The sequence below is a fragment of the Fukomys damarensis genome, unplaced genomic scaffold (assembly GCF_012274545.1).
Source record: "Fukomys damarensis isolate Sample0158 unplaced genomic scaffold, DMR_v1.0_HiC HiC_scaffold_15, whole genome shotgun sequence".
Classification (NCBI taxonomy): domain Eukaryota; kingdom Metazoa; phylum Chordata; class Mammalia; order Rodentia; family Bathyergidae; genus Fukomys; species Fukomys damarensis.
In genome coordinates, this window is record NW_022900927.1 from 10,572,908 (window position 1) to 10,600,246 (window position 27,339).

At 35.5% G+C, this 27,339-nt stretch overlaps 1 protein-coding gene across 15 annotated transcripts in view; it reads left to right on the forward strand.

Moving 5' to 3' along the window:
* The window catches only part of Adamts20 (ADAM metallopeptidase with thrombospondin type 1 motif 20), a 275,934-nt gene that overhangs the window by 167,947 nt on the left and 80,648 nt on the right, over positions 1-27,339 (forward strand). For 12 of the 15 annotated variants that reach the window (XR_004517244.1, XR_004517245.1, XR_004517246.1 and 9 more), the window contains 8 exons: positions 1,039-1,143; positions 13,746-13,891; positions 15,096-15,277; positions 15,376-15,512; positions 17,799-17,916; positions 20,595-20,690; positions 24,164-24,330; positions 24,466-24,595. Coding sequence is in view for 11 of the 15 variants with exons in the window: in XM_033763587.1 (XP_033619478.1) it covers positions 1,039-1,143; positions 13,746-13,891; positions 15,096-15,277; positions 15,376-15,512; positions 17,799-17,916; positions 20,595-20,690; positions 24,164-24,330; positions 24,466-24,595 (1,081 nt within the window). In the remaining 4 variants the exon portion in view is untranslated. Of the gene's footprint in view, positions 1-1,038; positions 1,161-13,745; positions 13,892-15,095; positions 15,278-15,375; positions 15,513-17,798; positions 17,917-20,594; positions 20,691-24,163; positions 24,331-24,465; positions 24,596-27,339 lie in introns of those variants that run through there. The other 3 variants (XR_004517247.1, XM_033763591.1, XM_033763592.1) reach the window with 3 other exon arrangements.

Sequence of the window (27,339 nt, forward strand, 5' to 3'; positions counted from 1 at the left end):
TACCTGGCTTCATGTGACAGATGATAAGCAAAACACAGATACACAACTTAAAAATCACTGTTAGGCAATGTACATACATTGAATCATAAGTTCATATGAATCATAAATGGATTTTGTGTTTACACTTGGGTCCCATCCCCCAGAGAGCTCATATATCTGTAAACATTCAAAAGTCTGAAAAACAGAGTCCCAAATCTCAAATACTTCTGTTTCTAAGCATTTCACTTAAGCAATACAAACCTCTCTTGCCAGTGTCTAGTTTAAGATCCGCACATAGCAGATGGCACAAGAAGAAATGTGTGCTGAAATTTGAATGAATGAATGAAGTCATTTAACAATGAGTGCAGGGACTTGAAAGCTTATTTCCACATAGGGAATATTATTTGTAAGTCCTTAAATTTGCAATCATAAATTTTAGTAAGAACATCCACTGTAGAGGAGGAACCTTTACCTTATTGTTATAAGACATACATTTCTTTCTTTCCCAATTTATCTACTAAACTTTGAATTTAAATTTTTAAAAAGGAATTATCTTGGACATTGTTGCCCTCTGTGGACTTCATTTCATGTGAAAATTTCAGAACCCTGTGTTTAAAATTTGAAAGCATGCATCATATTCACAAAATAGGAAACCTTAGTACATTATACTGTATTTCCATGCACATTATCCATACATCCCACCATTACACCAGAAAGGATTTTTTGAAAGCCTTTATGAATAACATTTAACAACAAAAAAGTCTTTCAGAAAAGTGTCTTTTAAAGATAGAAAAATGACTCACATAACTTTGAATATTTCCATTTTGATTAATTTCTCCCATCATTCCATGTACAAACAGCTTAATTTTATAAAAAGTAAATAATGCCCTTTTTTGTGTGCTTAGAGGAAATCAATGACTGCCTAGAAAATAATGAATACGAACGTTTGCTGCTTATTTCTAGCTTTGACCATGTAGCCAGGTCATAGATCACTTTACCTGTTGATGCCTTATACCGACTCAGTCTGGTGTTGTGTGCCTGCCTTTTGTTGCTCTGCAGAAACAGTGTCGGCGTCTGTGGTGCACAAGTGCAGAGGGAGCACACAGGGGCTGTCGCACGCAGCACATGCCGCTGGCAGATGGAACAAACTGTGGTCCTGGGATGGTAGGTTTTCTCCAAGGGTGAGTTGTAGCATGAGTCTACCTGAGGATGCGATTGCTCTGTATTTTGATATACTGTTCATTATTTGATGTCCACTTTTTATCAGCCGTTGTCCTGTTTGTTTGATGTAGTACATTGTCCACTGAATTAAGTACAGTGGACCCTTGACTTACAAACTAGATCGGTTCCCGAGGGCTGGTTGTAACGCAAGTAGGCTGTAAATCAATGCAGCTGAAGTTTATGTGGGTACACACTAGATAACAAGACGCAGATGAATCTTTCATTAACCTAATTAAACCAAGCTGTTCGTATATCAGGCTGGTCGTAACTTGAGAGTCCACTGTTATTTAATTTTATCCTTTTTGCAACGTTCAGTAGATGAATATTAACATGATATAAAAATACATAGATATATAACTGTATTATACTCATTATTAAAATTACTACAGACATCAAATCTCACTATTTCAGCAAATCCTTTAAATTGAAAGATGTTTCTGTTGCATGTATTTTATCCTATAATGTTCAGCTAAGTATAATTGAATGCTTATGTGGCTTCTTCAAGTCTTTATGGTTCTAAATGTATTAAAAGACATCAGACCCTCAAAATTTCTCTCTACCATACTGCATCATTACTGCCCTACAATTAATCATGAAGTTGTCTGAGACTGTCAACCCATTGCTGAAGGATGATGCTCAGCATTGTACCTCACTGTGTTAAATGTGAGGGTAGAATCAGTGTGCTCTGTGCTCCAGGATGAAGTCCTTTCCGCCTTTGTCAGCCAGGATATTCTGTACTGCTTTAATCTGTCAGATTTCCTGAAGTTCTCATGCAAGAGGCACACTGCCTTGGCAGTGACTTGGCTGCCACTGCCATCTCTTGTTACCTTCACATTGGGCAAAAGGAAAACCTCTCAAAAATAAATGCAGTGCGGTAGCTGAATCTAAGTCTTCCACACCTGTTGCTATGGAAATGTTTACCAGCCATTACCTTCTTAAAAATCACATTTCCATCAAAAGATGCATGTTTTCTGTAAATATTGCTCATGTGAAAAAATAAATTGACTGTTTGGTTTTTATTTGGAGCATCAGCAATTTTTATGGTACCTAAGGACTAACTGAAACGATGTAACATCAATTCCCTTTTTGTAATTTTAGGATCAGAATTCTGGTGGGCCTTTAGTTTATCCGGTGCTAAATCTTAGGCTTTGATCTTTAATTGATCTGATATTTCTATTGAGGGGGTAAGAATTATTAAAAGTGCTGCAGTTTTTTTCCCTTCTCATTTTCTGTGGCTAATATTAGCGAACAGCTATTTGAGGGCAAGATCACATTTGTGAAAGACGTGGACTGAGGATGAGAAGAAGCACAACCCTCTTTGAAGTGCGTATGCTAGGCCATTAACAGGGACCCATTAGGTGTCGCAAGAATTTTTTTTCCCATTGTTTATTGGTACATTTTAGGTACCCAATACAGTTACATTCATCATTGGGATCTTGTACCTTTACTTTACATAAAGCATCTTGGTTCTTATTTTTCCCCTTTTCCCCTGTCCTCCCTTCACTCCCTCCCCCCTTCCCTATTTACGAAAACTTTGTTTCCATTTTTTCCTTTTCTCATATTTTTTCTTTTCCCTTCCTTCCTTTCCCCTACCCTTCCCACTTCCCCTACTGCTTTAGACCTTTCCTTCCTATTTTGCGTTATCAATTATACCATTTGAACTTTATTTACACTTTTAGTTTTTCATACCAGAGAAATGATTTGATATTTACATGTGTATCCTATTTATTACACTTAAGAGTATGGCTTTAATGGGCATCCATTTAGTTATAAATGTCTCTAGTATTTCATTCTTTATGGCTGAGTAGATAAATCACATTTTATATCATTTTACAGATACATCACATCTTCTTTATCCAGTCTCCAATTGCTGGGCAATTGGGCTGTTTCCAAGTTTTAGCTGTTACAAACTGTGCCACTCTAAATATGAGTGCACATATATTGCTGTTGTATGATTCTTTTAATTCTTTCAGAAACATACCCAGCAGAGGGATAGCTGGGTCAACTGGAAACTCTAGTCCTCGTTGTTTTGAGATATTTCCATAGTGATTTCCACAGTGGTTGCACCAGTCTGCACTCACAAAAAGAATGGAGAAGGATTCCTTTCTCCCCAAAGTCCCATCAACTTTTGTTATTGCTTGACTTCTTGATAGCAGCCATTCATTCTGGGATGAGGTGGAATCTCAGTGATGCTCAACTAATAAAGGCTATCTATGAATAACCAACAGCCAATATTTTACTGAATGGTCAAAAACTGAAAACCTGCACACTAAAATCAGGAACGATACAAGGATGTCCACTATCACCACTCCTGTTCAATATAATCCTGGAAACATTAGCCACAGCATTAGACAAGAGAAAGAAAAGGAATAAAGATACGAAAGGAAGAAATTAAACTGTCATTATTTGCTGACAATATGACACCATACATAGAAGACCCAAAAAACCCTGCCAAAAGACTTTTAGATTCATTGGCAGATTCAGTAGAGTAGCTGGATACAAGGTCAACATTCAAAAATCAAAAATAGTTTTCTTGTACACAAATAACAGAAATAACAGTGATTCATCTGCATCTCTCCAATGACCAGGGATGTCGAACATTTTTTCATATGTTTATTAGCTGCTTTTTCTTGTTTGTCTGAGAAATGTCTGTTTATTTCAGATACCCATTTTTGAATTGGGTCTTTATATTGAGGGGGTCTGAGTTTTTGAGTTCCTTATATATTCAAGATAGTAATTCTTTGTCTGAGGAGAAGCTGGTAAAATTTTTTTCCTGCATTGTAGGTCACCTCTTTACTCTGTTGGTGGTTTCTCTTGCAGTGCAGAAACTTTTTAATAAGATGAGATCCCAGTTGTTGATACTTTGTGCTAGTTCCTGTGCTCCTGAGGATTTGTTCATAAATTCTTTCCTATACCAATGTCTTCGAAAGTTCTGCCTAACTAATGTTCCAGGAAATTTAGTGTTTGTGTTTTAATATTTAGATCTTTAATCTACTTGGATTTTAGTTTAGTGCATGGTGAAAGATAAGGGTCTAGTTTTAGTCTTTGGCAGGTTGAAATCCAGTTTTTCCAACACAATTTATTAAAGGAGGGTATCTTTCCTCCAGTGAGAATGGTTGGCTCCTTTTTCAAAGATGAGGTAGCTGAGTATGTCTGGAGTTGTTTCTGCATCTTCTAATCTAGTCCACTGTTTCTTTGCCAGTACCATGTTGTTTTATCATAGCGGCTTTGTAGTATAGTTTCAAGTTGGGTATTGTGATACCCCCTTTCACATCTCTGTGGCCTAGAATGGCTTTTGTTATTGTAGGTCTCTTCTGGTTTCAAATGAATTTTTGGATTATTTTCTCTAGTTCTGTGAAATATACTGTTGGGATTTCAATCAGGATTGCATTGAATCTATAGCAGCTTTGGAAGTATGGCCATTTTCATTATGTTTGGTCTTTCCTCCCAGAAGCAAGGGGTATCTTTCCATTTTCTTATATCCTCTTCAATCTCTATTTTAGAGTGCTGTACCTTTCAATGTAGAGGTCATTTGCTTCCTGCGTTAGATTGATTCCTAGATATTTCATTTTTTGGTTGCTATTGTGGAAGGAATTGTTTCCCTAATTTTTCTCTCTCAGTGAGTCTTTGTGTATAAGAAGGCTATTGATTTCTGAGTGTTGACGTTGTATCCAGCTACTCTACTGAATCTGTCAATTAAGTCTAGAAGTCTTTTGGCAGGGTTTTTTGGGTCTTCTATGTATGGTGTTATATTGTCAGCAAATAATGACAATTTAACTTCTTCCTTTCCTATCTTTATTCCTTTTATTTCTTTCTCTTGTCTAATGCTGTGGCTAATGTTTCCAGGACTATATTGAACAGGAGTGGCGATAGTGGACATCCTTGTCTTGTTCCTGATTTTAGCATGAAGGTTTTCAGTTTTTGACCATGTAGTATGATGTTAGCTGTTGGTTATTCATAGATAGCCTTTATCAGGTTGAGATAAAGACCATCTATTCAAATTTTCTGTAGTTTTTATCATGAATGGTTGATTTTGTTGAATGCTTTTTCTGCATCTATTGAGATGATCATATGATTTTTGTCCTTGACTTTGTTAATATATAGTGTATTACATTTATTGACTTACGTATGTTCAACCATGCTTGCATCCCTGGAATAAATCCAACTTGGTCAGGCTGTATGATCTTCTTGATGATCCTTCTGTATTCTGTTTGCCAGTATCTTATTGAGGATTTTTGCATCTATGTTCATTAGGGAGATTGGCCTGTAGTTCTCTTTTTTGGTTGGGTCTTTCCCTGGTTTAGAAATCAAAGTAACATTTGGTTCCAGGAATGAATTTGGAAGTATTGCTTCCCTTACAATTCCACTGAAGAGTTTAAAGAGTAGTATCAATAGTTCTTCACTAAATATCTTGTAGACTTCAGCAATGAAGCCATCAGGACCTGGGCTTTTTTTGTTGTTGTTGGTAATGTTTTAATTGCATTTTCAATTTCAGTGATTGTAATTGGGGTGTTTAGACTTTTAATATCTTCTTGATTCAACTTTGGTAATTCATACATATCTAGGAATCTGTCCATTTCTTCTTTATTTTCCATTTTGTTAGAGTACAGATTCTCAAAGTAGGTATTGATGACCCTCTGGATTTCTGCTGAATCTGTTGTTACTTCTCCTTTTTCATTCCTAATTGCATGCATTTGAGCCTTTTCTTTCACTTTTTAAAATAAGCTTGGCTAAGGGCTTATCAATTTTATTTAGTTTTTTGAAAAACCAACTCTTTAATTCATTGATTTTTTTTGTATCATTCCCTTAGTCTCCATTGCATTATTTCTGCTCTGATCTCCATAATTTCCTCCCTTTGGTTTTGTCTTGCTTTTCTTTTTCTAGGAGCTTAAGGTTCAGCATTAGGTTGTTTATTTGAGCATTAGGTTGTCTATTTTCCTAGTATGATCATTCACTGCTATGAATTTCCTTCATAGAACTGCTTTCATTGTGTCCCTTAGATTTCTGTCTGTTCAATTGGCATTATTATTTGTAGAAACTGTCTAATGTCTTCTTTAATTTTATCTGTGACCCATTGGTTATTCAGGATAGTTTATTAAATTTCCACATTTTTGTGAAGTTTTTGCCATTTCTTATGTTATTGATCTCCAAGTAATTGCTCTATGGTCTGATAATATACAGGGGATAACTTCAATTTCTTTGCATTTACTTAAACATGTGGTCTGTTTTGGAGAATAACCCGTGTGCATGTGAAAAGAATGTATATTCTGATTTTGTGGGGTGGGACACTCTGAAGACATCTATTAAATCTATTTGTTCAAAGGCTCGGTTCAGTTCTATTATTTTGTTGTTGTTTGTCTAGATGATCTGTCTATTTGTGACAGTGGGGTATTGAGGTCCCCCACTACAATTGTTTTAGTGCTTGTTTGGTTTTTCATGTCCCTTAATTTTTTTTTTTTTGTATAATTGGGGGCATTAGTATTTGGTGCATAAATATTTATGATTGTCATCTCTTCCTCTTGGATTGTTTCCTTTACAAGGATGTAGTGGAATTCTTTGTGTTTCTTAATTAGTTTTGGTTTGAAATCTACTATGTCTGAAAATAAGATAGCTACCCCTGCTTTTTTTTTTTTTTTTGCTTATAAAAGATAAGTTTATTTCTGGAATTCCTGCTGCCTGCTGTCCTTTGAAGGAATTTTTTTTTTTTCCTCATGAGTTTATTGGTACATTTTAGGTATACAGTATAGTTACATTCATTATTATGTTCTTGTGCCTTTACATGACAGGTCTTGGTTCTCATTTTTTCCCCTTGTCCCTGCCCTCCCTTCACCCCCTCCTCCACTCCGCCTTTACAAACACTTCATTTCCATTTTTTCATTTTCTCATATTTTATTCTTTTTCCTTATTAGCTTTCCCCTACTTCTGCTTTTTTTTCAGGCTTGTGTCACATGGAGAACTGTTTTCCATCCTTTTACTTTAAGTTTATGAATTTCTTTGTGAAGTAAGTAGGTTTCTTGTATACAGCATATTGTTGGATTTTGCTTCTTATTCCATTCTGCCAGTCTATTTCTTTTGATTGGTGAATTCTTGCCATCAATATTGATGGTTATAACTGATGTGTATTGACTGATCAGTGTCATGTTATTTTCCTGTTGTTGGCTTTTTGTTTTTTATTTTTCCCCCTCTCCCTTTAATTTCTTGCCTTGCCTGGTGTATTTGCTCTGTACGGCCTTGTGGAGTTGTGACCTTCATTGTCTTTTTCTGGGATATTGTTTAGAAGTGTTTGGAGTACTTCGTTTTGTATTTGTGAAATTTCTCAGGTGTTCTTTGTCATGGAATTATCTTATTTCCCCACCAATTTTGAAAGAGAGATTTGTGGTGTACTTTAGTCTAGTTTGGAGGTTGTTTTCTTTTATGGTGTGAAATACTTCACTCCAGGCTCTCCTTGTGTTCAGGGTTTGTGTTGAAAAGTCTGCTGTGATTCTGATAGGCTTTCCTTTGTATGTGATTTGTTTCTTTTCCCAAACTGTAGTATTTTCTTCTTCTATTGGGCTTTCAGGATCTTGATTATTATATGTCTAGGTGTAGATTTTTTTGATCATGACTTTTTGTAGTCCTATATACCTCATTTATCTGTATGTCAAATTCTTTCCCTCTGTTTGGGAAGTTTTCGTTAATTAATTCTGTGAACAGTGTTTTATGTCATTTGTACATTCTCTTGCTTTTTCATGGATTCCTATTAGTCTTATATTATTCTTCTTTGTGTCATCTAGGAGATGTTGAATCAATTTCTCATGGTCCCTCACTATTTTTAAGGCATCTCTTTTTGTGGTTGCTGACCACAATCCTATCTTCTGTATCTGATATTCTATCTTCTTCTAATACTTTTAATAGAGTTTCTAATCTGGTTATCTGTTTGAATCTGTTTCATGGATTCCATTTCTTTCCTATTGTATTTTTTTTTCTGGTTTCCATCTTCCCTATGCTGGGCATTCATGGTTTCCATCATGGTCCTGAGCTCATCTATTTTTTTTTTAATCTGTTTCTGTTCTAGAGTGTCTAATTCTATCTTTCATCCTGCTCACCATCTCTGTTATTATGTGGGAAATTATTTTTGTTTTGAATTTTTCTAGAGCCTCATTGATCTGTTCTATTTCCCGTGCTATCAGTTTAGGGTGTCCAGGTGGTTGATTGTCAGACTTTTCCATCTTGTTTTATTTAGAATTTGCCTTTGATGAGCTGGAAGTCTGTGTTTGTGCCTTGCTTAAATGTCTTCTGTTTCTCTTTTTGTGTTGGAACTGTCTTTGGTTTAATTCCTGGGTTAATACTTTGATCTTCTAGAAATAGCTGGTTTTTAGGTTTTGAATTTCTAATTACTCTGAGACTCTCATTTTCATAATACCTGGAAGGACAATTGATTAGATCAATGTTAACACCTCAGCCCAAGTGATACAATCAGCAACAACCACAGCATCAGGTACAGTTTAGAAAATGAGAGAGTTTGTGGTAGTTATTAATCAATCACTTTTAACTGTGTGAATTAAAGTAAAATCGTGGAGCAGCCCAAAATATGTTTATAGTGAGTAATCTCTTCAATATACCAGCTTTACCTTTCAATATGGGGATTTTGAAGGAGTTGGGGAGGGAGGGATACATAAGTAGGATAGGGAAAGGCTAGAAGTGAGGCCAGAGGGCACAGGAAGATTATGCAAACTCTAGGAAGCTTTGAAGAGAAGAGAATACAAAACAAAAGAACCAACACAAGAACACAACAAACTAACAACAATAGAGAGGCTAGAAACTGTACTCACTTTCTTTTAAAACTAATGACATTTGAGAGAAGGAAAAAGAGAAGAAAAGAAAAAGAAAGAAAATTGAATTAGGATAGGAACAAAAAAAGGAGAGAAGTGAAGAACAAGGTGGGAGAGAATGAGAGAAAGAAAAAACAGAAAAAAGAAAAAGAAGTGGAAGAAAGTTAAAAATTTTAAAAGAGAAAAAAGAACATTTTTAAATTATCAAAAATAAAAGGAAAAATTACTTTGAAATTAATGAATAAAAATAAAGGGTCTCAGGGTATGTCTCCGCTAACACAATAGATAGCATGGATAGCAGTGTGCACATCTAAATCAATCAGTCTTAGCAAGGCAGCAGAAATACCCTATGTTTCAGGCTGATTTCTGGCTGCAAGGCCCAAATTAAGATCTCTGAGCTCCTGCTGGGTTGAACTCTGCAAGGTTCTACTCCAGGTTCCAACTGCCCTTACCTGAAGATAGTCTAGGTTCCAATCCGAGGTTGTGATCCCACCAACTTACCAACTATGGTGGTCTGGTGTGCCTTTATTGCAGAGAGTTTCTTCACTTTTCAGTGGGGTTTAATTTTCATCTAGAAGCCTCAGAGAGGCACTCTTTCTCTTTTTCACTTCTGCTGTATTTTCTGGCTCAGATCAATGGGCATTTTGACCCTCAGCCTCTGTGCAGTGTAGATCCAGTTGCTGGTATGGCCCAGTAGCCAGAGGCACATGGTAGGGGGGTGGGGCTATATTGCCAGCCACATGGCTGGATTCCCCACTTCTGGTCTTGCTCCTCTGTACTGATAGGCCCCAGAATTTTTATCTGATGAAAATCTAGGGTTGGCCTTACTGTCCTTTAGCAAATTTTAAAGTTTAATATATAACACGAATCTTCAGGACTGACTGTACATGGACAAAATAATGATTGATAGATTGATAAATTTCAAAATATATATTAATTACAGCAAATTTATTGCTATAGTAAAAATCTAGTTTGGGCATAAATATTATTTTTTGAAACCTATGTAAGTTTTAACAAATATGGATGCCTACATCCCAATCAAAATTTGTGCATTTCTACCATTCTAAAAATTCAGTGTTACCTGTTTCTAGACAGTTTCCCTTCCTTTCAGAAACCAATCCTATTCTGATTCCTATTTCCAAAGAAGTGTTTGTATGTTCTTGATCTTCACTGAAATGGAATCTACTGTATATGCTTCTTTTGAGAAGGGGGATAGATCAGGCTGCATTTTATCAAGGTAATGTTTCTGCGCTTTATCCACATTATTGTGTCTTTCACCCTTCATTCCTTTGTATAGCATTGCAAATCAGATGTACAGAGTACCTAATTTGTTTATTCTCCTCTCAAGAGACATTTTGATTCTTTCTTTTTTTGTTGTTGTTTTTGTTTTGTTTTTGAGACAGGGTCTCTCTATGTAGTTGAGACTGACCTGGAACTCACATGTAGCCCAGGCCGATCTCAAACTTCCAGTGATCCTCCTGCCTCAGCCTCCTGAGTGCTGGGATTACAGCAGTGCACTGCCACACCCGGCTAGATTCTTTCTTTTTGACTGTTATGAATAATGTGGCTATGAACATCCCTGTACAAGTCTTTTACAGACATGTTTGTGCTTCTCTTGGAGCATAATTTCTTGGTAATATAGTAAGTGTATAGTTAACTCCCTAACACAATATCAAACAAATTTTGAAATCATGTGCAATATTGCAGATTACTTTGAGCTATGTAGAAAGTTCTAGTTATTCTTTCTTTGCCAGGGTTTGATATCATTGATTTGTTTTTAAATTAGCTATTCTAGTAATATAAAATACAGTCTCAGTGTTGTTTTAAAATACATTCTCTGATGGAGGCTTCATTTGATCCAGCTATCCCCTTTCTTGATATCTTTCCAAAAGAATTAAAAGTCATATATGCCTACCTGTGTTTATAGCAGCATGGGTAATAGCTAAGTCTTGGAAACAGCTCAAATGCCCATCAACTGATGAATGGATAAAGAAGATTTTTGTTTTATAAATGGAATACTGTGCTGCTATAAAGAAGGATAAGCTCAAGACATTTCTAGCTAAATGGATGTACCTTGAGACCATACACTTAAGTGAAATAAATCAGACACATATGTTTAAATACTACATTGCTTCTCTAGTGCAGCAAACCAAAAGAATAAATAAGGATGAAAATGTATAACAGATATTGGGAATTGGGAAGAAAATATTTAAATGAGAAGTGGAATGAGGGAGGGTGAAGGGGGAAAGGAAAGGGGACAAGAGGAAAAAAGAGAATGGAAGGAAAAAAATAGAAAGAAGGCTTTTGTAGACAAATGGAGGGGTGGAAGGGAGGGAAAGGAAGTGGGGAAAAAAGCAAGTTATATAATGAGCAGGTACAAATTCCCTATGATGACTGGTATCATTACGTATATCTAAAATGTACCAGTAACATTAACCGTTAAAAAATACATTTCTCTCATTATTTTGTTTATGTTTTCATTTCTTAACCACTTGAATAATCACTCAATTAGATGGTATGGTTGTCATGGATTCAGTGAATTCAAAGTAAATATGATGAGATACTGAGATGTACTTTAAAACCCTTTAAAATCAGTACAAAGAGCAGAGATGGCATTTAGGGTACAATATTTGAGTCACAATAGATGCAAATTCTCTTTTTATTACTTAAAAACTGTGAGCCCTGCATGTTACCTGTATTCATTATTAACTGGGCTTCTAACTGAAGGAAGCTTTTTAAAAAATACCCTGTGGTATAATTTTGTCTTAACGTTCTCCTATAGCAGTGATGGTGAACCTATGGGATGCACAGCACTCTGAGCTGTTTGTATCTTTGAAAGCCCTGAAAAGTTCATCCTCACTGTCCTGTGGTCTCTTAGTCTTGTGACTGTCTTATAAGTGAGTCTTTATATTAAATACTTTTGATAGTAAATCAACTTCCGTGAAGCCATGGTGAACCCATAGGATGATTTAATTTTACTACATGATTAATTACTATCCTTCTCACTCTCTAATCACCTGGATTACATACCTAAAACACACACACACACATACACACACACATTTCAAGAGAGGTTTATTTTCATTATTCCTGAGAGATGCCCATAGATTGCACTTGTACATAGTACATCCTACTTTGAGATTTTGTTTTGTTCACTTCTCATATGGCTTTCTCATAGTGGGTAATTTGCTCACACAGATGGTTATTTGTTCATACTGCTAATCAACTTGATTAGGATTTATTCATTCAACAAACACTTATTAAGGGGCCTGCTATGTCCAGCACTATTCTGGGTGCTGAAGATATGTGTTTGAACAAAGAAAATATGATACCTGACTTCAGAGAACTTACATTCTAGGAGCAGACTAGAATATTACAAATAATTAATATAATGGCATTGTGGATATAGTTGATATCATGCAGAAGAAAAATACAGAAGAAAAAAGATCTTAATTTTCTTGTAGAAGAGGGCAGATTGCTATTTAAGATATAGTGGTCAAGATAGACCTTACATGAAGTTACTAATTGAACTGTCTTAAAGGATGTGAGGGAATTAGCTATGATGGTATCTAGGGTGAGTTCTAGTTGAGTGGCATAGCTGAGCTCCTAAGACTAGGGTAAAGCTGAAGTGTTCAAGGAAGAGCAAGGTGGAATTGTAGTTGGGCTAAAAGGAAGGAAAAATGAGACTTGTAGGAAGTACCTGAAGAAATATTACACAGAGACGTGCAGGCCATTGTAAGAAGTTTGTGTTTATATAGAGCAAACAAATTGAAGGATTTGAAGAGACTCATCACCTGACTTAGTTTAAGAGCTAAGTTTTAAAAATAATCATTCTGCATTGTAGAGAACAAGAGTAGAAACAGAGGCTGCCTGTCACTTGCTGCAGTGTTAGAGCTGCAAGATGCTGGTGGCTAAAACCAGAGAAGTAACAATGAGGAAGATTGAAAAGGCAAGTTTTGGTATAGTTCAGAAGGAACTAGAACATATGCTCATGTTTTTGATGTGGACTGTTCAAGGAGGAAGAGAAGATGGGATGATTGTACTTTTTTTTCGGAACTACCTGGAACAACTCAGGACAAACAGGTGTTTGGGGGAAAGGCAGAATTTTGGTTTCAGGTATGCTTTTGAAATGTTTAGTAGACATTCAGGTAAATATATGTAAGTAGCTGTATGTGAGTTGGGAGTTCGGAAGAGAAATTTGGATTCTGAGTAATTAAGATAGAGCCAGGACCTGGCCAGATTCAGATTCTGTTGGGTAAGTAGAAGGAGTGGTGAGACATTATGTGTAGGTTCTTCTGTGAGTTTTCATTTTATTGATGAAGGTAAGAAACTTATTATTTGGCACTGTGGATGGGATAAGAATAGAAAGTTCTCAAAAATAGTGGGAGAGTCAAATATATGTTGGAGTACAAAAATGAAAGCATGGAAATATACAGTATTAAACTAATATTTATTTGCTTCTTTTAAAAAAGCATCATTTTCCATCTTATTATTTAATTTTCCTCTTTTCTCCAATGAGACTTTAAATCTCAAAAGCACAGATCCTACAGTTGCTCAGCAGATGATAGGAAATATTCAAAAATTGATATAAAATGTAATCATATTTCTTAGTAAGTTTGTTTAAAACTGTTTACAGATTACTGTATTGATCTTTTTGATGTTGTTATAATTATCATGATGCTTTAACTAGATATACATGAATCGTCCCTTGCTGTGTGTTTATTATTTTCATAGCATTGCCACCATGGGCTGTGTGTACATAAACAAATGGAGACTCGTCCTGTAGATGGTGAATGGGGACCATGGCGACCTTACAGTTCCTGTTCAAGAACGTGTGGAGGTGGAATCAAAAGCACAACCAGGCTCTGTAATCGCCCTGAGTATGTTTTTCTTTAATGTCACTGTAAATTAAGTTTATCTCAAGGCACCAGAAAATAAACACCTGTTTCATTTACTTCTGAAATTGGAGGTCAGTCTGTAAGTTTCTGAGATTCAGAAAACTTCTGGAATACTTTAAGCCATACTATTTTATAAGACTTGGACCTTAAAACAAAATCTAGATAAATTACGTTTTATAACCTTAACTGAGAAGCATTTTTTTCATAATTTATTTTTGTTTTCTGATTTAGTACAAAATTAGGAAATATTTGTAAATATAAATGGCAGAACCATAATGGTATTTCACATTTAACCTATTGAGAGGTCCTAGGTCATTCCACTTATGTTTTGTCTTGCCTGGAGAAAACATTTAATCTGGTTATTTAGTTTATTGCTTTGTGTAGTTCGACAGGTCACATTTTCTTCCTCTCCTTCTCATGTATTAGATGTATCAATGTCATAAGTACTGAAGCGTATCTTTCTCCTTATCAAACTGTTTAAAAGAGTTTCTGAATGCTCCTTCATAAAGTTTTTTAAATAAATGTTCCCATTGTATATATTAAATATAATTTGTTAAGCAATATGATACACTTTTTTTCATGTCCTAGTAACAAGCATTTTAGTGCAGAAAGGTGACATATTCAGAATAAAACCTGACAAATTTGTTTGAATTTTAGAGTAGCTAAATTATACTAGGAGTATTTCTATTCCCAAAATTCCCAAGCATTCTCATTTTCTATTATAAGTTGAAAAGAGACGATTATAGATTGATACCATGAAACTGCTTGAACTGAGTGCCAAGTAGGCTGTACCTGACAAAGAACAAAGAAACACGAATATTTCCTTTTTCTGTGGTGTCTTCTCTTGTCATTGTCTTTGGCTTTGTAGGTTTTTGTTTTGTTTTCAGAAGATGACCAAACCCCTTTTTGAAGTTTTAAAACAAAATCCTGTCATTAATTTCTTGTTAATCTTGCCCTCCCCCCAAAAAATTCCATTTCTGCCCTCCAGGCCTCATGTGGATATTTTTTAGCTCATGAGCAGAGAATTGCTTAAAAAACCCATTATCTGTTTCCACTAAAAGAAAAAACAAATGTTAGCACCACATTAATGATTTTCCTATTCCTGGAAAGAATGGAACAGTTGTGGAAGTAAATGGTACAGATAATGTTGTACTGATGTGCTTTAAAATGTAATGAATTTGACTAGGCCAAGAAACGGAGGAAAGTACTGTGTGGGCCGCAGGATGAAATTTCGATCATGTAATACTGATTCATGTCCAAAAGGCCAGCAAGACTTCCGAGAGAAGCAGTGCTCTGATTTTGATGGTCAACATTTCAACATCAATGGTCTTTCTCCTAATGTGAGGTGGCTTCCAAAATACAGTGGGAGTAAGTAGTTACAGTGGTTCTTTGATGTAGAAGTTTGTGAGACAGAGGGACACATAGCTTTCTCATTGTACATGTACAATTTGACTTTTTTAAAATAGTTGCCATAAAGGATCGCTGTAAACTCTATTGTCGGGTTGCTGGAACCACGAATTTCTACCAGTTAAAGGATAGGGTTGCTGATGGTACCCCATGTGGAACTGAAACCAATGACATCTGTGTTCAAGGCCTCTGCCGGGTAAGTCAGCTGTGTTTCTGTTACATTTGAAGGGAGTTTAAGAATAATATTTTATTTCTCTTTCTCTAACCAAATATTCCTTCTTCTTCTTTCTATTGCTTGACCAAATATTACTGTTACTTCAGAATACTGATGAATTCCAATAAAGGAGGCTTTGACATCATACTCTGCCGGAGTATGGTTACTAGACAGTCCTTTGTTACTAGACAGTCCCTATAACTTTGCTGATGCAGACAAGTTTAAAGTTCCTCTTTGGATTCTATTTTGCTAAGTATTGAAAATCAAGATAAAGATGGTGGTGGCTTTCTAAAAGGGTAGAAGATACAGGGTTGTAAAGTGCGTTTGCTACTTCAGACATGACCAAAGTAACATAGTGTGGACACTGAATCCATTCATTCCTCCCTACCCCTCTCTAGCCTTCTGTCTCTTACTTCTGAACATTTAGCAAACACTGAATAGCGACTACACATCAGGTACTGTTCATATCACCAGGATAGACAAACGGAGCACAGTCCTTACCCACAGATTCCAGGGGCAGTAGCCTGTGAACAATTAGAACGCAGCAACTAGAGGTCTTTTAAGAGACAGCACGGGGGCTCTCCAGGAAGGAGCGTCTTGTTGTATGGGGAGAGAAGTAATGGATTCTGAGAAGTCTTCAGAGGAGTGTGAGCCCGGGGGCTAAGTATAGATGATAATGTTCTAGAAAGGTGGAGAAGTAAGGGAGTAGGGTTGAGCAGATGGTTGCTTTTTGTTTGAAAACTTTTTGTTTGAACTCTTTGGAGATCTACAGAAGGGTTCAGTGGAAGGACAGATGGGATTTGCTTTGCACTTTAGAATGTTCAGAACGTGCTGGGCTGGAAGACTGTGGGGGCGGGGCCATTTGACAGGGTTGTTGGTGAAAGATAAAATCTTCATTAAGACCAGCATTGCGGGTGGTGATGTTGAGCATGGATGTTGGGTTGGAGAACTGGGATGGTGCATGCTGTCTAAACAATGTCAGTGTATTCTTATGAGCTCCTTCCTTTGGTTAAGAAGGAACTTAATTTCATCTCTCTGTAAACCAATATATATCTATTACCATTTACTTAGGTGTTAAGGCCTTGCATCCAAAGAGCTAATGAGGTGATCAAAGAGATTTACAGTAATTTATAAATTGAAAATGAGTTACATATTAAGAAATGTTTGTTTAAGTGGCCTGAAAAACTTATGCTTTATATAAGTGAATATGATAAAATATGATGAAGATTATTGAGCATATAGACACATCCTTCTTTCAGGCAATACAATAAAAATGTTTATTTTGGAAACATTTTCTGTGAGAAGCTAGACATGGTGACACATGCTGGTAATCCCAACACTCCGGGCGGCTGAGGCATGAGGAGAACTAACTTGAGCCCATCCTGGGCATGACTTAGCAAGACCCTATCTTAAAACATTACAAAGAGGTGGGGGGAAGGCATCAGATATTCATCTCAGTCTGGAGGCCCTGGGATTAATTGCTAGTACTGAAGAAACATCATAAGGCTTGTCAAATTTTCTCTCCTGATCGCTTAGCGTAGAGGACTAGTCAAAGAAATATGAGTTACAGACGATTACTTCTCTATGGAAAGCAGCTACCCTTGTTCTCTAAATCCCAGTGGTGGACCATTCATTTTTATATGTATTTATACATTCTTTTAATAAGCACATTAGGATGCTGAGTATTAGTTTGGATAAATTGTTTCTTTCAACTATTTATTTGAAAACGGCCTTATTATAAGTTGATGTTTTTTAAAAAATGAATTATAAAAGCATCTTTTTATATTATATCTACTATGTTACCTGTTTTATCATGCTTTTGTCTCTTTAAATTATCTTTCTTTAAAGAGTAGTTTCAGATGGATAGAGAAACTACTGTGTCAGGGGTACGATGTGGATTCCTAGGTTTTACCTCCCAAGATATTAATTCAGAAAACTGAGAATCTGTTTTTTTAAATGCCACTGCATATGATTTTGATGCAGGAATTATATGGATAATCCTTTGAAAAACAATGTTCTTTTAGATCATGTGAATGGAGTTTTGAGATCAATAAGTACTCTGGAAAAAATCTGTTTTGAATTTCCTATTAATGGAAAGACTATTTGGAAAGAGAATTTTGTAAATTTTTTTCAGCTTTAATTGAGTTTATTGGTACATTTTAGGGATACAGTACAGTTACATTCATTGTTGGGATCTTGTAAATTTAAGAACATCATGTTTACAATTAATCACTTTGTAATATGAATTTTAACAATTGCATTTTGAAGCAAGCTGGCTGTGATCACGTGTTAAACTCCAAGGCCAAGAGAGACAAATGTGGAGTATGTGGTGGAGATAACTCTTCCTGCAGGACCATGGCTGGTGTCTTCAACAGTGCCCATTATGGTACATTGTGGATTTGTTTCTAGTTTTCCATTTTATTTGATATACTCCTGGAGTGTATAATGCTAGTATAGTAGTAAGGTTTGGTATTGTTTTGTGTCAAAACCTCATTCTGAAATAATTGTGAGGAAAAATTTTCTAAATATCAAAAATTAAATCTTATGTTAGATGTTACAGTTAAACCAGATGGTGAACTTGATGGCTTTGGGAGCCATCAGGAGCTTAGGGAGGTACTTCTGGGTGTGTCTGTCAGGATTACAGAGGCTTGATTTGGGGGACTTTGTCCACTGTACCTGGTCCCTAGCCCCTGCCTCTGTTCCCCTGCTCTGCTTCCTGGCCACGATAATGTGAGCAACTTTGTTCCGTCCTATGCCTTTCCTCCATGCTTCCTGCCAGGAAGCTGGCTGAGCACAGAATGAAGCTACTGGAATTATGAGCCAAACTAAAGCTCTTCTCCTTTATGTTGTGAGTCCTGGGAATTTTAGCCTGAAAAGGGAAAGCTGGCCCATAACAGAGTACCTTTGAATTAATGAATTCATTTGCTCAAGAGAGATATAATTCTTTAAGATATACAAAGTGCATTTATGAGTCTAAAAGAGTAAATCCAGTGATATATAAATAGTCCACCAACCAATGAAGTGCTTTTAGTAATGTTTCTGTAAGTATATTTTCATGGTTTTTTTCCCCCAGGAAACTTGGTTCAGTTACTTTTATCATTTGAACTACTTCTCTTTTTGGTGTGACCTAGTCTGTTATATTTCTTCTTAATGCTACATTGAAAATATTAATTGACTGTAAAAGGTGAAACCATTAACTTAAGTGTTGGTTCCTAATTATCATCACATTTGCTTTCTCAAGAAGCACTGGACCATAAACATAATTGCTATTTCACCATGATTCCAATTTTATTCAAAATTATTATGAAAATACCTCAAATATGTTCCATTCTAAAATTTTCTGGGCCAGCGTTTTTCTATTTAAAGGTAATACATAAATAGATAAAAAACATCTTTAAAACTTTCCTTGCAAAATAAAAATGCATTTTTAAAGTCTCATTTTTCAGCATTAAATTGTGTTCATATATGTGTCGACATATTACTACTTAATAAAGAGGTATAATTTAAAACTCAAAATAGATATCTTTAAGAGGAAAGTATGCTAGATTTAATTCTCTAATACGCTGGCAGCACTTATTAATATTAATTACTCTGGTTATTGCATCCTTTGACATAGTCTTCTTAGTTGTTACTATTCATTATTTCATGGAAGCCCCACACATTTAATCTCCTTGTAGAAAGAGACACACATTAATTGTAGTCTGTATTTGATGAAAAGTACTCTTTTCAAGAATAAAAACACAAGTCTGAAATGAAGATTAAATGTTTAACCTTGAAATAATTATGTTGTGATTCAGTTTGTAAATGAAAACAATCGTGCACAGGATTTGAACACATTTATCTCACTTCTGCCCCCTGCTGGTCTCATTTACCCTTGTTACTTTCATAATGCCTATGCTTGCCTTGTAAAAATAAACTAGCCAAGGCTTTAAGTAGTGGAGCAGAATATTTTATAGCAAAAAGAGATGAGTTGAAATTATTCTTGGAGATTCAAAACCTATAAGCAATATGCATATAATGCATATAGAATCATCACATAATGTATCACCTTTTATTTAGAATGCGATACCTTAACAAGATATAAATAAGGTTGCTCCAAGGTGATCTTGTACCAGGACAGTAAATTGAAGTTCTCTTAAATTTATACTTCTTAGATTTATTCCATATTTATCAAATGAAGTACATGAGAAAAATTGTAACTTCTCATTATTTAATGTGGATAAATCTTAATAAAAAAGGACAAAGAAAAACCAAAAATAATGTCATTAGAAGACAATTAATTGTACACTAAACCTAAGAATATTTGCACACTGTGTAATGAGTGTTTTATCGGGAAAATTTTTTCTTGTTTAATATAGATTTAATAAAGTACTTCCTGTTTTAAGCATTGCTAGTATTGCTGAATTAGGTCTCAGCCCAGATATGATGTTCATTTCACTTCAGTAAGTTTTTATTTTTCTCATAGTAAATTTATTAATAGAATTTTAGTTGAATATAATATTGGAAGTAGATGTAGGGGTTGCAATTTGTTATACTACAAACTAAAAGCTTATGGAAAATTTAACTTTAAAAAAATTATCATTATTTTCCAGTAATGAAACTTGCCATTCACTGAGTCTCTGTGAATATAACATAACATTGCCTAGTAGTGTTGCTCTCTCCTGGATTTGTGGATAGAATTTGAAATTCTGTTTCCAGTAGAATGTATAAAATATAAAAATATTAAGTCTAACTTAAAAATGAATACATGTACTAAACATCTGAATAGTGAAAAGCCTAGCTTTATTTCTAAACTATGTTAAGAATTTTAGAACTACGAAAAAATTAAGAAAAGTTGTATTTTAAGAATCTTAAACTCTGTATGTTCCTGAGCAACAACCACTTTTTCTCAATCCTCAGCGATTTGTTAAGGCCTTGATTCAAAAGGAATATCCACTGTATAATTTTTAAAGATAAAACAAAATGAAGAGTGACTTTGCCATTTGTAATTTTCGGTCATTCAGCAATAATCCTTTAGAACATCTGCTTTTTGTGAAATTCAACATGTATAAAATTGTATTGCAGGTTACAATGTTGTTGTAAGGATTCCCACAGGAGCAACAAATATTGAAATTCTTCAGCACAGCTATTCTGGAAAAGCAGAAGATGACAATTACCTTGGTAAACATATTTAGTGAACAGCAGCCAATATGTCATTTGTGTGCAATTTCATGGAGATCTGTGGTCAATGTAAATGTTTGGACAATAACGTGAGTCCTGGAGCTGGCAGTTTCAGTTCCTACCAGCTTAGGTCACACAGTATGTTCTTAAACTATACAAAATACATCCTTTCAAAGATACATGGAATGGAATTCTGAGAAAATTATCAGTGTTTTCCTATAATTGTATTTTGGATAACTGAAAGTTATGCATTGTTAAATTTGCATGTCTATTTAGAATAAAATTCTCTTTTTGTTTAATTTTAGTTACAGAATTATTTAGGGTCATACGGTTTGAATACTTGTCTATTTCCATGTAACAAAGTATTAAATACAGTTTTGAAAAAGCTGTCATTAAAGAAAGAAAAAGAACTATGGTTTCATATTTGTAGATAGAAATGAATGTAGTCAGAGTATATTGTTCTTCAGCTATTCCTAGAGTCTAGGCTTCATTTATGAGAAATTAACTTTCAGGGTTAAAGAATTTCACAAACCTGCAAATAATATTTTACCAAGCTTTTCTTTTTGTCTGAGAAATATCTTTTTTTGGTACCGGGGATCAAACTCGGGTCCTTGTGCTTGTGAGGCAGGCGGCGGAACCACTGAGCTAAATCCCCAGCTCTGTCTGAGAAATATCTTAATGGTGACTTACCTGTTCACCAAACTTACTCAGGTGGTGATATAGAGCTGATATTGAGAAATTATCTGTTTCACATTAATAAGATATGAAGATGGCATATTGACCCAGGTCACTAGCTGGGAATGTTAATCCTGTTATAAACCTCTTACCTCAGGCATTATGTTTGGCTTTTATAAAGTAAAGTGTAAGAGAAACAGCTGTTCAGTGGGTGCTGGGTTTCTCTTTGGGGTGATAGAGAAGGAACTAGATTAGGGTAATGATTGCATAAACATTCTGAATATAATGAATATAATGTAAATAGAATGAATATAATGACTTGTTTACTTAAAAATGGTTAATTCTGACCTGGCCAAGGTGGTACATGCCTGTAATCTCAACAATCTGAGAGACTCGGGCAAGAGGAGAACAAGCTGAAGCCCAGCCTAGGTAACTTAGTGAACCCTATCTCAAAATAAAAAAGGACTTCCTCGATGCACAGGGTCTGTGTTCAAGTTTCTAGTACCACCAAAAAAGTTAATTTTATGTTTTGTCAGTTTTGCTTCAATAAGTACAAAAAATTCCCAAAGAAAATCTAATATAGGCCTTTTGATTTATGACACTTTTATATTTAGTTGAAATTCTTTTTCTTTGGCAAAGAATACTATGTGCATAGACTTAGATATATTTTACCATATTGTCCTAAATAATTCATTCGATGGGTCTCTCTTAACTTCCAAGCATAAACATGTATATCTTCCTGAGATTCTGCCCAAGATTAAAAGTTAGAACTGTTCATCAGTAAAGTAGTATATTTTGTGAGAACATACGAATATGAGAACTATCAAAGTCTAACTTGAAGTGAGTAAAATAAACATAAGACATTACTAGAAGGCATTTTAAAAACATTTATATTTATGAAATTAAGTAACTAAAATCTGTAGATTTTTTTCTGTTGGTAAGTTTTTATTTCCCTTAGAATTAATATAACCAGTAGTCCCTTATCTAGGCTGCCTACGTTTGATAAAGGAAGGGGATCAAGATATGGATGGAGAGAGGAGGAAAGGAAGGAAAAGGGGATGAAAAGGGAATTAAAATGTACTCTACTATGTACATGTAACAGTTCCTCACGAGGAATGTAAACATTATGTACTGCAAACATGTACTAAGAAAAAAATGAAAAAAAAAAGTACTGATTCTTGGATAGAGGAATTGTTTCATGGGATAAATATAGAACTTCATTTGTCCTTCATTGAATTCAGCATAATATATTAAGGCAGTTAAATTAGTGCATATATATATATATATATGCACACAAACATCGAATTTACTTTACAATAACCCCCTTGGGATTGCTTTTACAGAGGAGTATTGTATTTATTTGTGAAGTTTAGCCATAAGTGACTTGTTTGTTTTCGGGTGAGATTTCCTGGCATGCCAAATAAATGTTTCCTGAAGAGGTCACTGTTCCACCCAGAAGTATAACACAAGTAAAGCAAGCAGAAAATACTTTACTAATATAGAAATCTTATTGTTAAAATTTTAAATATTATATATTCTGTTAAAAATTAAAAATAAATTGCACAGTGCTTTACAATTTACACACTTTTACACACATTTTCCAAATTTTAGTTAAATTAAAAGCCTTCACAGGTAGAAATTTTCATTAGCTCTATTCAGATGTTTAGGAAACTAAGAGGCGTGTCTAAGTTCATATAGCAATTAATTGAAAAACTTGAACATTTTGAGGATATACTCCTAAGTGAAATAAATAAGTCACACATATGCAAATACCAAATAGTTTCTCTGGTGTGAAAAACTAAAACAGTACTCAAGATCCTAACGGGGCAATTAGCAATGTGAAATAGGAAGAAAAGGACCAAAGGTGTAGGGACAGTGAGAAGGATAGGGAAAGGGGAATAAGGGAAAAGGAAAAAAATATGAGAAAATGTAAAAGTGGAATTAAAGTGTTTGAAGGTGGGGAGGGGAGGAGGAGGTCCTGGCATGTAAAGGTACAAGATCCCAGTAATGAATGTAACTGTACTGTCTACCTAGAATGTACCAATAAATTCAATTAAAAAAATAAAAGAAAAACGTGAACTTAAATTATTTATAACACCAAGTTAGTCTTTGCAATACTTTGTAAGACACCATCAAATTTTATATTTAAACTGGGGATTTAGCTCAGTGGTTCTGCCACCTGACTCCCAAGCACAAGGACCTGAGTTTGATCCCTGGTACCCCCCCAAAAATATATATATATATAATAAATTATTAATATAGCCTATATTGTTTTATGTTATGCATATAACATAAATAGATATACAGACACATACATATTTGAAAGACAATAATGGTCAGTGGGAAAGAGAAGGTGTTTGAACAGAGAACAGAATAGTATTATTCACACATATGTCAACAGTGGTGGAATGACTCTCTCTAAAAAGAATCTGACATTTATTTAGAGAATGGTATAGTCATTGTGTAGCAGTGTTTTCCTCCAATGTGATTAGGTTTGACCTAGGTGTTCTGTGTTCCAGGGCTGTAATTTCTTTCTGACTTGTCACTTCCTGTAGGACCCATTGAAGGTGACCTCACATAGAAAAATGCATGCTCAATTTATTTTAATATCTTTGGTGTGTTTGTCTTTCTGTACTTATACATTAGACGCCACAGTACAGTGAAAGAATGTTTATTTCCTTAATATTTATTTTTATTTATATTCTTTAAATTCAAAATGTGATTTCAATTTAAGAAGAGACACTCATTTTCTCTATTGGCTGACTTCGTATCATGGGCAATATTTTATTCTTTCATAGCATTATCTGATGCTCAGGGGAATTTTCTTTTGAATGGAAATTTTGTTGTAAGTATGTCAAAAAAAGCGATCAACGTACAAGGAGCTATTTTTGAATACAGTGGATCAAATAACTCAGTGGAAAGAATTAATAGTACTGATCGACTGGAAGAAGAGCTTGTTTTGCAGGTAAAATTTCAGTAGACATTAATAAAACTTAACTTTAAACATATTGGTGAACTGTTATGATTAAATGTAAAAGTGCTATCTTAAGAATGTGTCTTTTATAAATTAAATTGTATGTTCCTTTGTATTTTTATTGAGGTGTTATGCGTGGGTAATTTGTACAACCCTGATGTGCGCTATTCCTTCAGCGTCCCTGTGGAGGGGAGGACTGACCTGTTCGTGTGGGACCCCTATGGACCGTGGCAAGACTGTACCAGAATGTGTCAAGGTAGCCTGGCTGGTACTGAGTAAAGGAGACAAATGTTTGAATGTGCGTGCTGCTTTAATCGGGTCCTTTGGAGTCTGGCTGCCTATGGACTGCTCCCTCTTTCTGTGCATGTATCACACACAAACATACAGAAGTCTCGGTCTTTTTCCACTTCCTGCTTTTCTCCTCACTCATTTTTTTCTGTTTCTTACACTTAACCGTCCAATTTAACTCTACCCTCTTCCACATTCTCTATGACTTCTCCTTTGCGTTTATGTTCTCGTTCTTTATTTGCAGCGTTGAAAGCTTCTCTGTCATCCTGCTTCCTGGTGAAATTATCTGCCTTCTTACCCATCCCAGTTCACTCTCTGTCTTAGCAACCTGTCTCCTCCTATTAATGTTGGGATATTAAACTTTTATTTCCCTTCTCTGACCCCAAGAAAATGTATTTGTGCTGGTGGCACGAATAACTGAAAGGAGCAGAGAGGGACATAACAGTGCAGGGAAATTTATAGTAGAGAATGAATATGGGAAGACAGGAATCTTTGTGCAGTCTGTAGTTATAGAAACTTAATCATGAAATCCCAGTCCAGTGCAGGAAACATTTATTGAGGTGCTACCTTATTTGAGATTTTTAATAAGACTCTAGTTCTTCATTCAGGTTTTAAAGTCCAGTGACTGCAACCGGAGCATAGGTATCTTAATGTAAAATAGTAAATGCCGGACTACTAATATCCACAGAGATGAGGACTTTGGAGGTGGAGGTAGGAGATTGGAGCAGAAGACACCGAGAAATTTGTACAGAATGAAAAGTAGTTTTCCTAAAGAATAGTAAAACGGCTTGGGAATAAGGAGGAGCAGTGTGTTAGAATGAAGAAAGCTCAGCGCAGTATAGGAATGGGCTGCTGAGAAAATATGGGTGGCCTGAAAAGCCAACAGATGCCAAGAATGTGAGGGCCAGGCTGATAAACCCATATCACAAGGGGCCTAGGGGGACTCAGGGACTCCATCCGGCAAGAGGCACAGCCTTGGTCGTGTGATCCCGGGATAGTGCTGCCCAGAACGAAAGGGTGGGACGGGACGAGTGTTCTATTACTGTTTGGGCAAGTGTCTCAGAGAAGAGATGCGGTCATAGGAACACTGGGTCAACCGGGCTTAGTGCTCAAGGAGAAATGAAGAGCTTTGGTGATGTAGAGGAAGGAAGGGTTCAAGGCCATGGGTGTATTTCACAGGAGAGAGCTGGGCTTTGGGGAGCTGGAATGAGCATCTGGCACTGAGTGTGTCAGCTGCTTTGTGGTTAGGAACGTGAGGAGCTAGGGAACAAATCCCTGCAACGGGTGAATTCTAAAATAACCACCAAATAATCACATGGCTGTGGAGTGATGGGAAAGTACGGTAGGAGATGGTGTGGTAGTTGGAGGGAGAAGGGCTACCAGGAGCACTCCTGTGGAGGAGGCAAGGATTTGTTAATCCTCTTGCCACCTAGTATACTTGGACTGCATTCCCTTTTCTTGTGTAACTTTTTGATTTCCTCTAAAGTTTAAATCCCTCAGTTTTATTTGCTTTTGTACTTATTTTTTCTATGTACTCATAGTTATTGGTCCTCAAGCTCTTTGTCAGGACTATAGACTTTTGTGTTACTGTTTCCAAGCATATCAGTTTCCTTCACTCTCCCTTTTGATGGGACCCTCTTTTTTCTTGGTCTGATTTGTTTGTGTGTCACTTTTTAGGCTTGTTATATGACTCTTACTTTGATCTCCCACTTTCTCCTGTGTTAGTCTCCTTGATTTCTAAATCCCATAAATTCTTCATTTTGGATTACTTCCCTTGTTAGCTGAAATATATTCCTTTACTGAGAGAGGCTTTTCATCTCTGAGAATTGCATCATTCTATTTTCATACTTGTCAGATGCCGTTAGTGGCATGAATTGCTAAAATAGAATATTTCCTTTGAAATCCTTATTCTTTTGGCTTATAATGCTGCCTGTTCCTCAGCTTCCTGTACTTGAATATAGGATTTTCTGTTCTGGGAGTTTTGTGAATCCTCCCCTTAATTCTAGTGGCTGAAATATAAGGACATTGTACCTTGATGTGAGGGGTTTTTTTGCATCAATTTTCTGAATCATGATGTCATTCTAATTTGAAATTCTTTAGATTCTTTGTCTTGAGAAATTTTATTGCATTTTTAAATCATTTCCACATGATATTTCTTTTATCTTTCTGATTTATATTATTGTTTTGTCTCTTCAACTGAGTCCTCATTTTCTAGTTTCTCTTCTCAGTTTCATTATTTTATTAATGTTTCATCTCATAATGCCTTGCTTTTGTTTCATGGATCCAATATCATCTACTATGTCTCTGAGGATATTCATCATAATTTAAATTTTCCTTTGTTCCCTAACTTATGTCTATTCATCTTAGTTTATTTTATTTCGCTTCTGTTGGCCTCTTTTGTGTTAGAGCCTCTCTAAAATATCTGCAGATCTTTTGTGTCTGTTCATATTTAAGAAGTACTAGAATACTGATTGCAAGTCCTGTGTGAGTCAGACAAGTTAACCAGGAGCTTCATTCTAGTGTAATTGGGTCTTTGTATAGTGCTTACATATGTGCTGGGGAGAAGACACAGATACTGTTGTCAGTCGATCATTTTTCTGTATGCTCTTAATTCCCTAAGAAAGGTGTCCTTCCATCTTCTGATGGTCCTATTGAGTTGGCAAACAACAGAAGTTTTCTTGGAGCCAGAGGAGGATGGAGCCCAATGGGATG